At 34.7% G+C, this 18,946-nt stretch overlaps 1 protein-coding gene and 1 pseudogene across 1 annotated transcript; one reads left to right on the top strand and one right to left on the bottom strand.

The window, feature by feature from the left end:
* Positions 1-1,572: 1,572 nt before the first annotated feature.
* LOC141489659 (olfactory receptor 52E4-like) lies at positions 1,573-10,195 on the bottom strand. The gene is made up of 2 exons (XM_074190177.1): positions 10,179-10,195; positions 1,573-2,524 (listed from the first exon to the last, which is right to left on the bottom strand). Exons 1-2 carry the CDS (start codon positions 10,193-10,195, stop codon positions 1,573-1,575), a joined length of 969 nt encoding a protein of 322 aa, XP_074046278.1.
* A 379-nt stretch (positions 10,196-10,574) lies between these two features.
* Positions 10,575-11,593, top strand: LOC141507703 (uncharacterized; annotated as a pseudogene).
* Positions 11,594-18,946: the final 7,353 nt, after the last annotated feature.

The raw sequence follows: 18,946 nt of genomic DNA, 5'->3' as shown, positions 1-18,946 counted from the left end.
TCATTTCCTTTATATTGTTGTCATTGAGGCTTTCTTCTATTTCTATTTCTTCTATTGTCATTGCTTTTTTCTCTTTCCTTACTTTATTTTGCATCAGTGCATTTAAGTTATTCTATTAAGTTTAACGATTGTTGACCATACAAATTTCTATTGGCAATGGAACGAGAAAAAGGTAGGTTTCTAGGTTTATCTGTCAGAACAAAGAACTAAATACCTTAAATATCTCCTCCAATTGTTCCTTAACTGAAATAAATATAAAATGCTTGTAATGGAACTAGTTACAATAGATTTATAGAAGTTCTTGTAGTTTTTGTAGTCCTAAAAGCAATAAAAAACAATTCATATTAACTACACATATATTGATTAAATCCTATATCCAAGCCAACATTATGACATAAATAACTCTAATAACTAATTCAATAGACTGTGTTTTGACATATGGTATGATGAACTAGGATGGTAATAATCTCATTGGAATCTTCTCCCCTCCAAAATGTAGAAAAGTAATGATAGATGTGAATCTATTGATGATTGAAGAGTCACTAGTCACATACATTATTATGAGGAATTCTGGAATTAATGCCTCAGAGTGAAATGAAGAAGCAACCCTATTTTTATGAACTTTGGTAAAGGTAGACTCTATAATCCAGGCAGTGATAAGGAATAGAATAACCATTGTAAGGAGCCACTGCATATTTTTGGATTCAAGAAACCCTGCATTTTGTACTTGAAAACTACCATTGTTGTCACCATTATCATTCTCATCCTTATACATATCCTCCTCCACCCCTTCATCTTCATCATTATCATCCTCTGTTCACATTTATATAATCTTTCCTTTTACAAAATAGTTTACTTAATATAACTCCATGAAGAAGAAAAAAAGAAATTTTATTGCCATATGATATAAATGATATATATAATAAAAAATATAATTTTTCTCTTTACATATTAATCCAAATCCTATTACAGTTATCATAAATAGCATGGTTATGGATAGATATTCAACAAGTCTATAACCACTGCTTATGGTACATCAAATATTTTGCCTCACAACCTCCATCAAGTGCTGGAAGTTGTTGACATAAATTATATTCTTCTTGAGGAAACATTGATTTTTGACAAAATGTAATTTTGGGTTTCTATGAAAAAAACTGACATTTATGTAGAATTTCAATTTCTCTTTAAGATCATTGAGATGACCTTTCTTGTGAAGTCTTCAAGGATCTCTTTAACAATAATCCCAAGCAATAAAGATGAAAGTAATATTTTATCCCATTTTTTAATGAACGATCCACCTGGTGTTCCATCATCAATTGTCAATATAATTATCTTAGCTACATTGTGATAGCAAACTTGTTAATTTTGGTATGAATTTTGATATGAATCCCAAGTTTTCTAAAAAAACAATTTTTTCCTAAGGTTATAAAGCTTCATACCTTTGTCCTAAGCTTATAAAGTTTGTCCTGTGCTACAAAGCCTACAAAGCTTCCCTTTTTGTTACTACTTTAGTATCATTGATCTATTTCACTTAGGGGCCAAATCCAATTTTTTTAAACATTTTTTAGCTTTTTATTCTGTGAAAAATTTGAGGAATCTCTCCCGTATCTGTTTAGTTTTGACTCCATAGATGATAGGGTTCACCATAGGTGGAACAAGGACATAGATATTGGCCACAAAAATATGAATAGAAGGAGCAATATGATGTCCAAATCTATGAGTGAGAAAGGAAAAGTAGGCAGGGGTATAAGAAATTAAAATGACCCACACATGAGAACCACAAGTTCCTAGTGTCTTAATTCTGGCTTCCCTGGAGGGAAGACGAAATACAGTGCGGAGAATGAGGACATAGGAACAGATAATCAGTATGAAGTCTAGCCCACCTGTAATGAAAGCAACAAATAGGCTATAAGCTCTAGGTATCTTGGTTGGGGCACAGGCCAGTTTGATCAATCCCATGAATTCACAATAGGTGTGAGGAATGATATTAGTCCTACAATAAGGAAGCCACCTAAGCATGAATGGATGAGGACCAAGGAGAACAATTCCACGAAGGAGGATAATCAATCCTAGACTCTGAATAACAGTAATGGTCAAAATGGTTGAATGCCTAAGTGGGTTGCAGATGGCCACATAGCGGTCAAAAGCCATGGCCAATATGATCCCAGATTCCATATTCGACAAAGCATGGATGAGAAATACCTGGGTGAGGCAGGCTTCAAAGTGAATTTCTCCATCATTAAACCAGAAGAGGCTGAGCATTTTTGGCATGGTGGTAGTGGTAAGCATCAAATCTGCCACAGAGAGCATAGAGAGGAAAAGGAACATGGGTTCATGCAGGCTGGGGTCAGTTTTAATAATGAAAAGAAGGGTACAGTTCCCCACAAGAGCCAATATATACACCAGGCAAAAAGGAATAGAAATCCAGATGTGAGCAGCCTCTAGTCCTGGGATGCCAAGGAGAAAAAAACTGGTCGGATGATGATTGGTTCGGTTGATAGTTACCATTATCAGTATCATTGATCTTCCTCACATCTATCTTGGCAGAACTCATGAATGCTCTAAATAAAGAGAACTTCAATTAATATTTCTTTTGATAGGCTAGAAGGAAAGGTACAAGTTTATTGATTCAGTTATGAAAGGAAATTTGATATTCTGAGATTGTTTTCTATTGATTATCTGAAATAGTCTTCATGACTCAAACTTACAATTTAATTCTCTCTGTCCAGGTCATTAAGACACATTCATTCTGTTGTGAATAAGTTGTTTTCCCTTCATCAGCCAAACTGGGACTTGACTGATGCTATCTACTGCAAACATATCTCCTGGTTTGTCTAAGTTCTTTGCTCTCAAAAACTTCAAAGAAGAAAGGAATCAAATATTTCCTATTCTCCTCACTTCTTCCAACAGCTAGGATAAAGCATGCTATCTTTTATACTGTTCTAAATAATTAGCTAAAATATATACTAAAAATTCTATATTGGCTAATCCCTACAGTACCAACGCAGAAGGTGCCTTTAAAAGTTATATTGGCTAAAGTTTTTCACACAGTCTTTGTCTGATCCATTTCCTTCAACTGTAAAAATATGGAAGGTAAAAAATATATTATGGATCCAGACTCTTAGAGGACTCTGAGACAAACTCCTATATTTTAAAATTGAGAAAAATGAGGTTGAGAAAGGCCCAAACAGAAATGAAGTTACTGAGATCAGATTTAAATCAGGTCTTCTTGATTCCAAGTGAAGAATTATATCCTAGTTGCCTCAAAGAATATTTGTAAGAATTAAATGAAATTACATATGGGCAGGCATTATGCCCTAGGGAATAGAAACCAAGAAGGTCTCTGTTCAAGTTTTACTTCTGACCTTTACTGATTATTTATCTTTTCTCAAGAGACTCGACCCTTCAGTGTAGGTAGAGGACTTTTCTTCATTGAGAATTCTTCATAAAAATAAAATCACATAGTAGGCTTTAAAAAAATAAAATAAGAGGTTCAGTAAACAATGGAGGATTAGAGGCTCAGAGTAAAAAATAAACTAAAAATTTAGAATAAAGCCATGTCTCTGATTCATACTGGTTGTTTGACCAAAGGTAGGTCATTACTCTAAAAATTCTCTGTAACACACCTTGACTGCAAATTACAAAAGAGCTTCCTTGGAAACTTTTCTGGTCATGATATCCCAGAACTGATGAAATCATAGTTGTATATATTCAATGCATGTTAAGCATTTGGATGCCTTATAGTATCATTGTGCATAAATATATACAATATTGGTGAATTAAGAATAGAAGTCTTTTTTTAATATACTAGATCCTTGCTATTGCATACTGATCTTAAGAAAAAAAACAAAAACAAAATGATTTTTTTTCCTGAGGTTTCTTGCCTTCTGAAACTTCTTAGATATTCATTGATAGTAGTACAATTACATTTTCATGATTAGATTTGATGAGCCAGACTCTTAGAATATATCCTTGTAAAATTGGCTGGTCCATTTTTAAAAAATAAGGTACTAAATTACTAAGTACTTCTCTCTTACTCATCATGAAATGTCAGCCCAGAAAACTAAAAATTCTATCCTCCTTCCACTAGTCCAGGTATACTCATGGAAATAACTTCTATAGTCTGCTTTTTCTTTTGGTAAGATTTCAGACCTTGGAAAACCTTATTCATCCACTGAATGGTCACATTTTTTGGTCTCTGAAAGATCTTTTCTCTCTTATTAACTTATGTACAGATTCTTCTGTGAGAAAAAGTCTCTAGGTGGTAATATCTCTTTTCTACCTGTTAATTGATTTATCTTCACCCTGGTTCCTGATCAGGGATCTCAGACCTCTTCAGAGATTATGTGTATGTACATATATATATATATATATATATATATATATATATATATATATATATGTGTGTGTGTGTGTGTGTGTGTGTGTGTACACACCCACAAAACTTGACTGCACACATATAAACACAGATAATCATACATTTAAAATTATTTTTTTTTTAGGTTTTTGCAAGGCAGACTGGGTTAAGTGGCTTGCCCAAGGCCACACAGCTACGTAATTATTAAGTGTCTGAGATAGGATTTGAACCCAGGCACTCCTGATTGCAGGGCTGGTGCTTTATCCACTACACCACCTAGCTGCCCTTAAAATTAATTTATGAACATACACTGGTCCTCTTTCCAAGTTGTTATGTATTTTAATAAAAAGAAATTAAAAAACGGAAAAGAAAATCAAATTCATCACTAACTAATGAAATCTCAGCTTACCCATAGTCATTTGTCCCAGAATTATGATCCTAGTTGTACATTCTTTGAAAAAAATTGAATTAACTTAGAGCCAAGGAACAATGGCTTCTTCTTCCAGCCAATTTTCTGTTTTCTGATGAGGCAAAGATCATGTTTAGACTTCTACATCTTTCATGATGAATCCCACTGATGAGGTGTTTTGTCCTCCTTTCACTGTTCAAAATTTCATTACATTGTTATTTTCAACATATTTCTTTACCTCCCTTAAAACAGTCAGTCAGTGTAAAGGTACTTCAATGATCCTGCTTATACTTATAACTAGTTTTGGAATATTCTCCCCAATATTCTTCAGGTATATATTTTCCCTTCTTGAGCGATAATTTTGACTATACTCATTCAGGAAGTTTTCTACTTATTCTATACTTCTCCCATGTCAATTATTTTGTCCCTAATCTTTATTGCTCCCTTTTAATATTCTTGAGTTAATGGATCTCAGGATCAGAGATTTATAAAGTATTTGATTAAAGTTTAGAAAATGGCGCAGACATGTGTGGTGAGTTGTGCAAGGTCAAAGAAATAATGAATTATAATTCTAAATTAATTTTTCTTTCAAATGTGTGGTTCAGGTGTGGCTAGGTGGTACAGTAGATACAGCACAGGCCCTGGAGTCAGGAGGACCTGAGTTCAAATCCTGCCTCAGACACTTAATAATTATCTAGCTGTGTCGCCTTGGGCAAACCACTTAATCCCATTTGCCTTGCAAAATCCTAAAAAAATTTTTTTAATTAAAAAATTAATTCAAATGTGTGGTTCAACTACACAAATTATTCCTCTATCAAAGAATTATTCACTGAATCATTCAGAGTGAGAGCTGACAAAGACTTTGTAGCTAACTACCCTGATTCCCAATCTCAAAAGGTTGATTCACTGTCATGTGGTAGCAATTGTTTGTTGCTTCAATGGATTTAATTTTCATAGCTTGAATTCAAGTAGAAATAGTGACTGCATCTTCCCTTTTTGTCCACATCATGATTTGGCATGATGGACATATTCAATACTAACTGGGAAAATTTACTTTACATTGGGAAAAATGAGAATTTCAGGAAAGAAGAGATGAACTGGTATATGACTGATTTACCTCTAAGATATATCACAGTCATTGAGTATGGACCTAATTCAAGCAAACTGAGCATTTGACATAGACTTCCAGGTGTGCAAATGAGCTCAATTTACACTTTGATAGAAAAAGACCTTGTGGAAAATGATAAGGAAAGATTTAAATCATTGTTGTCTACCAAAGAGAAATAACAAGCAAGACTGGCTTAATAGAATTTCTTAATTACTCATTAACTATCTCTGAATGAAGCTATTCAACTGAATTGGGAGTCAAGAGCAGTGATTTTTGACCCAGAATTTACCTCAGGAAGGATAAATAAAGGGGAAAAAGGTATTTGAATTGGGAAGGAAGGGAAAAGATAGAGTATTCTTGATTTAACTTCCCTCCATCTTTCCTAGTATTTAAGAGTGTAAGGAAGAGAAGATGAAATGTTATTTTCTGTTCAATAATTACCTTGAGTACTGAAGATATAAAAGGAGGTTTTGCCAATATCTTAATTATCCTTCCTACAATCTTCAAATATTTAAGATTAAAACTGATAATACAAGTATGAATTGCTTTTGGCAGGAACATTTTTCAGACCAGATTCCAAAGATAGTATTGTTGACCCACATTTATTTCTCTCTTCAAAGTGTGTGCTATTGTCCTGGTTCTTCCCATCTTTAATTGTAGAAAACTGAAGGCTTTTTCCTCTTCAATAGCCATCCCAATCCTAGATCAAGACTTACTACTGTCATTGTACATCTAGTTGCAATGGATAACACTAAGGAAAAGAAATCGTTTTTTCCTTTGGGGAAAATATCTCCAGGGAATGCCAGTAGCAGCAATGGGAAAAACAATTTATTCCTTTCTAATCAAGTTCTTCTGGGCTTTTGGGATGTTTCAGTGACACTGGAGTTTCTTCCTAGACCCAAGACATGGTGAGGTGCTTGGATTTCTTTTCAATAAAAGCAAACAAGCAAAGAAAAAAAACAAATGAACAAAAAACAATAAACATACAACTCTAGGAGTCAAACACTGAGATTCCAACATATGTTCCATTGAATTACAACCAAAATCTTCATAATCTTGATAACCAAACATCCTTAAATAATTCTACACAAGTTGGACTTGTATTCTAATACGTGACATACAAAATTTGCAATCAATATATGTACCTGAATATGATTTTTATGTACATTGAAATTAATATATAATGAGTATAACAATTTCCCCCAAGTTGTTTCTATCAGAAATCCAACTAAAATCAATCTTGGATTCAAATAATAATACAATAATGAATATTATTTATATGGAATTTTAAATTTATAAAAAGTGTGAGTTATTTCCTTTGTTTGATCATTAAGATCATATAATTGTCTTGTTATTCATTGTTGCTTCATTGTAATGAAAAGAAATATCAAGGGGACAGGTGGGTTGCCCAGTGATTAGAGCACCAACCCTGGAGTCAGCAGGACCTGACTTCAAATCTGACCTTAGAAACTTAATAATTGTCTAACTGTGTGACCTTGGACAAATCACTATTTTTTTTAGGGTTTTTTTTTTCTTTAATTTTTTGCAAGGCAAATGGGGTTAAGTGACTTGTCCAAGGCCACACAGCTAGGTAATTAAATGTTTTAGGTCATATTTGAACTCAAGTACACCTGACTCCAAGGCTGGTGCTCTATGCACTGGACCACGTAGTCGTCCTGGGCAAATCACTCTTTACCCCATTGCCGTAAATAAATCATTTTTTAAAAAAGAAAGGTTGCACAGTGGATGGAGCACTGGCCCTGGATTCAGGAGTACCTGATTTCAAATCCGACCTCAGACATTTAATAATTGCCTAGCTGTGTGGCCTAGGGCAAGCCATTTAACTCCATTAGCCTGTCAAAAAAAATTTTAAAAAAGAAAAGAAAAAACAGCAGTAAAAGGTTAGGATATCTTCCTTTGAATCACGAGAAAAGAGAAGAAAGTGGAGAAAATGTTCTATGAATGCATGTGAGAGTTAATGACCAGATAACAAGCAACCTCCCAGATAGCTGCTGGAAATTATATGTCAGGTAGTATCAGTAATTCCCACTATTTTCTTATTAGATTTTATATCTTTTTCATGATCATCTTCTATCTCAAAATTGTTGAAAATTATTAATCCAAAGCTCCTATTTTTTTTGTCTAGAACCTTTACAGGCAGGTAAATATACTTTTGTCTTTTGCATGCAGGTCCATGTTGGTTTTGGATTCTGAAAGACTAAAATGCATATTCAGTCTCAAACGCTAGATACATATGTGACCCTGAACAACTAAATTAATCTCTAAGAGGAGTGGTTGCTGAATTTTGTCAAAAGCTGTTTCTTCATGCATTGAGATAATTATATGATATGTTAGTTTTCTTGTAGATGTGGTCAAATATTCTGTTTTCCTAAAAATTGAATCATTTCTGCATTCCTGTGATAATCCTACTTGATGATACTGTGTTATCCTAGTGATAACTTGCTATAATCATTTTGTTAATATTTTGTTTTAAAAAATTTTATATCAATAATCATTTGAGAAATTGGCCTATAATTTTCTTTCACTGTTTTGTCTCTTCCTGTTTTAGGTATTATCATCACATTGGTGTCATAGAAGGAATTTGGTAAAATTCCTTCACCTATATTTTCAAATAGCTCATATAGGATTGGATTTTATTATTCTTTAAATGTTTGGTGGATTTCATTTGTGGATCTATCTGGCATTAGGAATTTTTTCTTAGCGATTCCCTGAATAGCTTGTCCAATTTCTTCTTCTGAAAAAAGAAATTAAGTGTCTTATTTTGTCTTTGGTTAATCTAGACAATTCATATTTTTGTAGCTATTCATCCATATAACTGAGATTATCAAATTTTTTGGCATAAATTTAAGCAAAATAGCTAAATTATTACTTTAATTTCCTCCTTATTGGTTATGACTTCAGCCCTTTCAATTTTGATACTGGTAATTTGCTTTTCTTCTTTCTTTTTTTTATTAAATTAGTCAAAGATTTATCCACTTGACTGCTTTAAGAAAAACAACTTTTATCTTAATTTATTACTCAAATACTTTTCTTACTTTCAATTTTATTCATCTTTTTTGATTTTCAGAATTTCTAATTGTGTAATTAATTATAGATTTTTAATTTTTTCTCACTTTAGTTTCTTGCCCATTTCTTTGATCTCCTTTATATTTTTATTCCTGTAAGCAATAGCCTTAATGCACCTTGACTTCACACATTTCTTCTTGTAGTTCTGTACTTATTGGCAGAGCACTTCAAGCTGTCTTTTGGGAATTCTGCAAGAAAAAAAATTATTGAAGCCATATCCCTAGAGAAGGAATTTCTATCTTGCTCATATGATTGTAGAGGATCCTCAAAGGAGTTGGGTTTTTGTTTCTTTTAGACTGTACCTCTGGGTACTGTAATTTTCTTTTCTATGATTACAGTGACTAAAAGACTTTAATCTTATTTTTAAAGACACTCTAGGTAAAATTCCTGGCCCCTCAACCTTTCAATTTAAATGAGTGAGGATTAGAATGAAGAAATCTAATGATGGTTAATGATGCAGTTTTTTTTCAGATCTCAAAATGTACTGAGTTAGACTTATCTCCCTTGTACAAGAAAGCATTTTAACCTTAGTTGTATTTCTCTTTTCTTCAACAACACGAAATAGGACAATCTGAGTCTCCCTCTTTAATTCCCTCATTCCTTCTTTGAACCAAGGCAATCTACTTTTGTCACAACCCAAACGACCACATTGGCTGAACCTAACTGAAAAAGACTCTGGCTGATGTCTTTCATAAGTATCTCTCTGTTTGGGGGAAGGATCTTTATAAAGTAGCTTAGTAGAGTCCTGATTGACACCATTACAGGCTGTGTGTGCAGCACCATGATAATGCTATTTTTCCTATTCATGTGTTTCCATGGCCTTGAAAGTTCTCAAGACTTTTGAGGTTTCTTTCAGAGAACAAAGTGAAACAAACAAGTTAGATTCTCTATTTAACCTCAGTGGAATTTCTGGTCTAGACAACTGAAAATCTAATAATTGTATTATTGTGCCAGGGTGAAGTCAAATTTCATCCACTTCCATTAAATAGACCGTAATTTCCAGCAGGGTAGGAGGCCTTTGTGAAGAGGCAAAAAAAATTGTAAAAATAAGTGAGATATACAAATATAATAGCACCAGTCCTTGAGGATAATTGAGTAGAGAGCTTGGATTAAATGAAGAATTCAATTCAATTGTTTTTCTTCACAAAATAAGTAACCAAATCAACTTTATTGATGAAAGTGGAGCTATCAGAAGTTGGAATCGACAATTTCAACACCTGAGTCTTTTTCTCATTTGTCCCAGCAGTTTATGTTTACATATGAAAAGTATAAGATTACTGATGCATAGGTTCTGCATTTTCTCTCTAATTAATGAATAGTTTAAGTGACAAACTTTGATGATATAGCCTTGGGCTCAGTAATTGAGAAGTGGACATAAAAGTGTGATAATGTTAGGTTAATTTCCATAATAGAATTCCATTGCTTCTCTAATGGAAGGTAGCATACTCAACAGTTAGAAGACTCCTTAGCCTAATTTGGTAATCATCACCAATCCCCCATAATATAACAAGTTTGCATCATTTTTCCAATATCTTTTTTTCATAGAAAGCAGAAACAAATTTAGCAAGATCACATAGTGGGTCCTGGTAATCCTGAAAACATTATGATAGGGGATGCCTAGGGTCATGAGTATTGCATTTAAATAAATGCAGAGTTGGAAGTGGCTATGAATATTCATAGCCATCTGGGTTAATTATGATTATAATGGAGACTGGAGGCACTAAGAATGTTTCAATGATAGCCAAAAAGATTCTGACCATTTATATACTATAGTTGCATCCTCTATAGAAACCAAAGTCATCAATGTACATCTAGGCTTGGACTGGGGGTCTTGCACTAAAAAAGGGAATCAGTGGGATTATTACAGGTTCTGATGATAAGACTATAAAGATCTTAGATCTGTCTAGTGGAAAATTAAAACTGTCATTGACAAGACATATCAATACTTTAAGAGGGATATAGTGAAGATAAGCAGATGAATTTCTGGGATCTCAAATAGAAAAAAGATATCAGATATTTTCATAAACTACATTGTTTGGATTTGCACTCAATAATTTATATGTTTGTGACTTGTAGTAGGGATTCCACCACAAGAAGATGAGAGGTGAGGACACAAAACAGTAAATGCACATTGGTGGGACAAACAAATGCAGTGACTGAAGTGAAATATCAACCTGCAGAATCACAGATCATTACAGGAAACCATGATACAACAATAGAATTATGAATTTTAGTGACTGGAAAAAACATAGGCCACCTTAAGAAATCACAAAAAAAATTCATGAGAGTTGTACTTTCGCATCCAAGACATTACTCATTTGCATCTGATTCTCCAGATAATTTTAAACAGTACAAATTTTATCTTTGGAACTTCTTGAAATCCTCTCTGGTTATAATGCTATAATTAATACATTAGCTGTGAATTCAGATGGGATGCTGGGATCTGGAGCAAATAATAGCACTATGTATCCTTGTTCCTGGAGAACTTGATACAATTTCCGAAGAATGAATGAAGCTGTGAATCTTTGAACAGTGAATCAGAATAATTGTATATGCTTTTGACCAATCTGTGAGTCAATTACTTACTTCAGAAGCTGATAAAGCTCTTAAAATATACAGAAAAAATGATTAATCTCAGTTCAGTGATGAGGAAACTCCTCCAGGCAACAGGATACCAGAAATCATAAAGAGAAGATTTTAAAGTGCTGAATTCTACATAATTGTTTTATTTTGGCTTTTTATAAGTTCATTCAGCCACATCATGCTCTATATAGGACTATGGAACAGAAACTCATTTTAATCACATTTTCCATAAACATCTTTTTTTTCCTTAAAAAATGAAATCATTGCTTCTATTTGTTTATTCTATATCTCCAGGCTCATGGTATTCTAGTTGGGGAGTGTTTTGATGGCAGGACAGATTTTACTAGGTTAGTACCGAAGAAATTAATCAAATAGATTTCATTTTTGACTCTTACAGGGTACGGGAGGGAAAATATATATGTAGGAAAGAATCAATTGTTTCCCAAACCTCAAAATACTACCCAATAGATCATTGCCCAAAAGGTTACAAGACAACTCTTCTCTTAAGGTTTTTAGGGTATAAAATAAATGAGATTTTAAAAAAGAATTAAATATTTTACAAGAAAATTATTAATTTAATTTTTAAAAGTTCCTTAAAAGAAGTCCTTCAGAATTCCAGCATGAAAGGGCTAACTTGAGGTGGAAAGGGGAGACAGGTAGAAGAAGTGGTGTGGAAATATATAGACTTGTAGTTGTGCCTTGCTGCCTTAGACACTGAATAACTATGTGATCCTAAGCAAATCATGTAACCATCCTCATATTATTTCCTTATGAATAAACTGAGAATAACTAGCTAACTCACAGGGTTATTACAGCATTATTTTATGTCCCTTTAATTTGATCTCCATTTCATAGAGGGCAGGGATTATTGAAGTTCTTAATTCAAAATGATAATGATATTTTAAAGCCTAGTTATGGTTATATTTAGATTTTATTTTACTTTCAAGAATTGGAAAGAATTTCTTATAAGAGAGTGAGTTACATGCTATTTATAACTGTAATACATTTAACATTGAAGGATATAAATAGGCTTAAGGATAAGAATAAATCTTTTATACCTTTGAACAATCAGCTAGAATATTTCTTTACCTATATAAGCCTTTAGAATTTTCAAGAGGCGATTCATCCTTCCGATAATGATTGTGTTAGACTCAAGTCTCTCATAGCTGAGGAAGAATACAGTTTACATTAAGCTTTAGCCATAGTCTGTATAAATATACACCTATTCTGTGTTTACTCCCTGGACCTCTATCTCCCTTTCCAAGTTGGGTTCCCAGAAGGCAACCATTGTATTTTTCTCAGAGTTATGGCATTGCTACTGTTATTATGGAAATGATCCATTGCATTCATAAATGAGGAGTGTATAGTGAATTCTTCTGATTTTCTGAAGAAAGCTCACCTTAAATTCCATGAACATTTAAGGACATTATTTTCCCATATTCTTCCTGACTTGGTCCCATTTTAGATATGAGCAAACAGGTGCTCAAAAGATAAGTCAAGCAATAATCATTTATTAAGTGTATATTATAGCTAACCACTAGAAATAAACAGCAGAAATGAAGGAATCCTTGTCTTCAAGGAGTTTGCATCCTATCAGAGGAAATAACATGTACATCAAGAAATATAGTCATCCCCTCTATACATTTTAGTAGGCTGGAACCTCCAAGGACAGCTGACTCCTATCTGAGGTCTTGGAATGGTTTCTAATATTAAGGCTCATGATGGTGTTCCCCACTGATGATATGAGAAGAGACAGTATGAAATTTTCTTCCTAGGCAAGAATACTCTCTCCCTTACACAAGGTCCCTGGGGAAAGTAAGCTGATACATAGAGAAAATATTAATCAGGTGCTATCTCACAGCCTGGGCTATTGCAAGTCATTTTCTCCTTGTTTACACTTTATGAAGTTGCACTCAGGGGTGACTCTGCTGGCCTTTGTGGATGAGTTTCCTGCTAGCATCCTAAAGCTGCCATTTTTGAGTATGACTAATATTTTATACTGTCTTTCAGCTTCCATTGATTCTTGTTGTAACACCTGACAGGATGTTAATGGTATATTTCCTCCTGGGGAAATGTCCTTTTTCTTGCAGAACTGTGATAGAACTGGGTGTTGACCAATAAATATGAGTGTGTGGGACAAATGCCACTTAAAAAAATTTTGGGGATCTCTCAAGGTATTCAGAGAAAGCCTTATTCGTTTCTAGAGGAATGGGCCACAATCAGTCACAGAGATTGAGGCAAAATCAAAAGGCCCAAGAATCACATTTACACTAACTAGATTCCCACCCTCTACTGACCCACCCTCTTTAATGAGGAATGTGGTTTTACAATCTAGACTTGCAAACTAATCTAGGGAAAAGAGCATAAAATTCAAACACAAATTAGATTATCTCTTCAGCCCCAGGAATTGAAAGGTCATCCCTGACTTCAGCAGATGAGGCTTTACCCATATGCCAGAGGTTTCTTTGTCAAGGGAGGAGGGGCACATAGTTAACTATTCTCCAATCTATAATATTCTACTGAAGAAATCTCAGACTTTATCCCACTCAATCTCTCCTCTTTTATTTTGATGAGATTTCTTCAGATTTCTGAGTTGACCCATAGGTCTAAATAACAACTCCCTGATCACCTCCTTTACTTCCCAGGGACCCTTTTAGATAAGCCCTATAATCACCATGATAACAGGTACATTTCCAAAGTTACTGCACCTCTTTCCACTGCAAGTTTTTATAGCAATGTGTTTAGAAAAGTCTTCCAGGCTCCAAAATTGATCAAACTAAATTCCTGATTTTGATCAACCCCAAGAATTGCTAATATACCTAATGACGTTTTTTAAATTATTTTTCTTGCAAATGGCCATTTCTGCACTTTCCCTGCAATTCCATACTAATTCATAATCAGTTTCCCTTAATAAATTCCCCAGTTTGTGCATCTTTATAAAGGATCCAGGTACCATCATTAATCTCACATGAGTCTGAGGCCACCTATCTCTAAATTGTACAATCCAGAATATATGCACCCCTCTTCTTGGACATATTCAGACATTTTCTATTCCCCAGGTAAATATCCTGGCCAGCCAGTTATAAACAATAGTCACCCTGAACTGACTTAGTCTTATGCCACTGGTTTTCTCTCTTCTGGATCAGAATCACGTGCCACAGTGCACCCCTGATCAGGGTCTGAGAATCTAGGTCAGACCCAGGGGTACTGCCACCCACTAATCTCTCTTTCTCTCTCAATGGAGAATATTTTCACCCTGCCTCCCCCTCTTCCTTTTCATAAGGAGAAGGACACAAGTAGGGGTGTCACACTTATAGAGTCAAGGGAAAGTTACAGATAAACAATGTACCCATAGATGAGAGATGGTGGAGATAACTGGTATAGTGTCTCTCCTCTCTTCTCCCTTGGAGGCATCCATTGTCCTTCAACATCTTCTGAATCAGTTCCAAAAAGTCCGCTCCAGCTCTGGTGACTATTTGTCTTCTGGTAAAGAAACTGCTTAACATCGTATTCAGTTCAAAACATGTCTTCCATCACAAAGCAATGAGATTCTGGAGCTTATTACGATTTACATTTTGCCTTACTGCCATATTAACACACATACTTCACTTTTAACACTTTTAACTTCCATTAGTATTTTACTACATGAGCAAACTCCCAATGACAATGATCACATTGAATCAAGCCTGTAACATATACATTCAACATTTATCTTTGTTCTAAGAGTACCCAGCGTCTGGTTTAAAATAAAAGAATTTTAACTTTTGTTCTCATTACAATGACTCAAACATCCTTTTTCCCCCAAATATTCCCGTTTTCCTTTTTCCTGGTGTATTTATCTAACTCATATTCCTTCCCTTAAACTAGAATTTGAAACTGTAATTATGCTAAGAATTTCCCATTCTTCTCATTACCTAAATATCCCCTCTAATACAAAAGTTAAGGAAATTTAATTCCTATCTTAGCATGTAGCTGTCTCTGACTTTTAGATCCAATTCACCTAAAACTTTTTTTAGTTTGCTTAGTACCTAACTATAAACATCCAGGACTTTAAAGGAAAATTCCTTTACAGATATTGAATGTTAGTGTCCAGGCAGGTCACATGGGTAAGTCAAATATCTTAGGCCAGATTTATTCTTCCAGGTGAGATATTATCCAAATGACATTTTGGGGAAATAACGTCAAAGGGGTCCAAACTCAACCATACTGAGAAGCCACCCCTTTGGCTGCCCATCCCTGTCACCTGACATCCTTGGCCCATTGGCTTCCTTGGCTCCAAGAACATAACATTTACCTAGTAGCATTTCTTTTTTTTTGACCATCCTGATATCTGACATAAGGGAAAATCAATTAAAAGTCCTGTGATATAAAATGGTTATTTTGCCTAGTTAGAACTTCCAGTGAATACAATTCATTAAATTACAATTATAATATTAATGGAGCTCTGAGTATCCTTCCTGGGGCTTTGCCTAAAACCAGGTATCCTAACTATGACTGGCCCTAAAGGCCTGTCTCCTACCTCTTACTAGAGACATCCCTTTGTCTGAAATCATATCTACTCTATCTGTATATAAAGATGGTATATCAGATTCCCCTTGGCTAGAGAAACCTCCTTCTAGTCTGTTGTATCTTACAACAAATAAATGCCTCCTTTGTCCAGGAGATTGCATAGAGAAATATCAAATTATCTTGTGTTTATCTTTCCTATATTATATAGTCCTTTTGCTTCAAAGCCAACAACCACTGCTTTGGAATATACATATGGATCTAAAATATTCCCAATTCATATATATCTATATATCTATATCTCTATATCTATCTATCTATCTATCATCTATCTATCTATCTATCTATATATATAGTTAGAAACTTCTATACAGAAAGTTGTTTACCTACTAGAAATCCTCAATGTAGAAATGGTTATTCTTTACTAAGGCAATTGGGTTAAGTGACTTGTTCAAGGTCACCCAGCTAAGCAATCACTAAGTATCTGAGGCCTGACCTGAACCCAGGTCTCCTGACTCCAGGGTCAGTGCTCTATCCACTGTGCCAACTAGCCGCCCCTGAGCATACAAATTACTTTTTCAGAATTCTTTAAATCCATTAAAACATCTTAGGTAGCTTTAAATTTCTAACATGCGTTATTGATTTCATTATGACAGGACAATAAGGTAACTTATTGACCAATAAGATGTTTTTATAAGTTAAATGATTCTTTTGTAACCACGAGGAGATTATATTTGCAATATTTAGCTATCTATTGTGAATATGTTGTTTAAATACTGTATTGTTAAAGCTTGGGATTAATGTGATTGCTTCAAAGGGCAATAAGGAAAATATGGAAAAGTATGACCCTTTCTGGGATAGATCTGTGGGTTCATGGATAATGCAATAATAGAGGGATTGCTTTGTACAATCTAGTAATTTGTGTGTTATTCTTTTACTCTTATTGCTGTCCTGTCATAAGGCAAACAGTCATCCAAAAAATCCCTTAGCATAACCAGAATATTCCCTGTCCCCCCTTCTTCAAATAGAGTAAAGCTGAAAAACTTTTATAGAGGGACAATCCTTTTTTGGGGGGCGGGGTGGTTGATGTTCTATTCTTAAATCTTTACATGTCCCATAATTTTCTGTAATAACCAACATTACCAGAATCTAAACTGATAAACTCCTGAAGCTTTGTTACCATGTCATTATGGGAAAAGACTATTTAGTTTCGCCTATACTGGCATATCTTGGTAATCACATTATATACTTTAGGATAAACCTGATTCTCATAGTCTTTCTGAAATTTATTTTCTAACAACCTCTTTTTTTAAAATTAAAATAGCACTTCTTTCTATGATAATATTCACTATCTCCTGTTTCTTTAACTTCAAAATAAGGTCCCTTTGAACATTTATTTTACTAATTCTTCCTGAAGGAACTCTCTCTCTCTCTCTCTCTCTCTCTCTCTCTCTCTCTCAGTCCTTTTTCTAAAAGAGAGTGAGGGAAAAATATTCTAGCACCACAGAATCATGGGGAACTAGAAAGAGAAGGGAACATAAACAGGGAAGGTGGGGGTAGAATAACAGGGTGAGTAGTTTGGCCTCCATAATCCATTCCTTTTTAATCAAAATAAAAAATCCCTCTTTTATGTGCTCAAGAGACAACCTAGTAGTGAGGAGGGAGGTATCATATTACCTATTGAAACACAGGCCGAAAGCAGGCTCAAGGGAAGATCCAGGGAGAGTTAGATGAATACTGCCTAAAATTACAAAACAAAATGACGCTACCCAAGGAACTCTTTAGGGGAACTTGCAAAGTCCTCCTTTCCCTGTTTAACAAATCACACAAATAAATAGACATTCTAAACATAAAGATAGACAAGGCACAAACACAGATCATACAAAACACAGCAGAATTTTCCAAACTGACACTTGCAAAACATAGGCCAATGGCAAATTCCTGATATCTCAGGAATGCAGAGAGGGGAGATTTTGGCCTCTCTTCTGATAATCTCTCTCTCCCAAAGGCAGACCAAATTCGTTCCTTCTCCTATATCTTTATTTTCCCAGACAAGACAACAATACTTAATAATTTTTTTCTTTCTTTTCCTTTATATCTTAATCTTATTTACCTGATTTACCATGGGGGAAGCCTTAGGACAGGGCCCTTCCCATTTTAAATATTGACAGAGACTTCTCAGGATCAAGTGCCCTTAGATCCAAGTCTCTTATGCCCAAACAAGAAGGGGTCACCCACAACCTTCAGTCACCCAAATGGACCCTCCAGCAATCTAGTGCCCTCAGATTCCAAGGTCTAGGGTTACCATTTTTTGGGTCTCTGTGCACAGAAGTTTAAGGATTGTTCTTTGTCCTCACTGACAGTCAGGTTCTTGCCGTGGATTTGCTTTTCTCTTCCTACCAAGTCTCTATGCTTTGGGTCATTTGGACAGTTGGGAAACCAAGACTTCCCAGAAAATGACAAAATGCCAGAATTTGGGGCAGCAGTGCTGTTTTGCCAAGGACTGAGAAGCCAATTATCCCCAATGGGCATGCTATCCCGAATGAGTCCCCGAGCTGTGTGGGACATATTCCACTTAAATAAATTTCGGGGTTCTCTCATGGTGTGAAGAGAAAATTATATTCATTTCTCAAGGAACAGGCCCACTGACCCATCCTCGTTAATGAGGAATGTGGTTTTGCAATCTAGACTAGCAAACTAACCTAGGGAAAAGAGCATAAATTTCAAACTGAAACTTGATTATCTCTTCAGCCCCAGGAATTGAAAGTTCACCCAGACTTCAGTAGATAAGGTAGGGCCAGCTGCCTCTTCACCAATATCCCAGAGGTTGATTTGTCATGGGAGGAGGGGCACATAGTTAACTATTCTCCAATCTATAATATTCTACTGAAGAAAT

Source organism: Macrotis lagotis, chromosome 1 (genome assembly GCF_037893015.1).
Source record: "Macrotis lagotis isolate mMagLag1 chromosome 1, bilby.v1.9.chrom.fasta, whole genome shotgun sequence".
NCBI lineage: Eukaryota > Metazoa > Chordata > Mammalia > Peramelemorphia > Peramelidae > Macrotis > Macrotis lagotis.
Note: the sequence above shows the minus strand (reverse complement) of the source record. Positions and strands in the feature narration are given on the sequence as shown.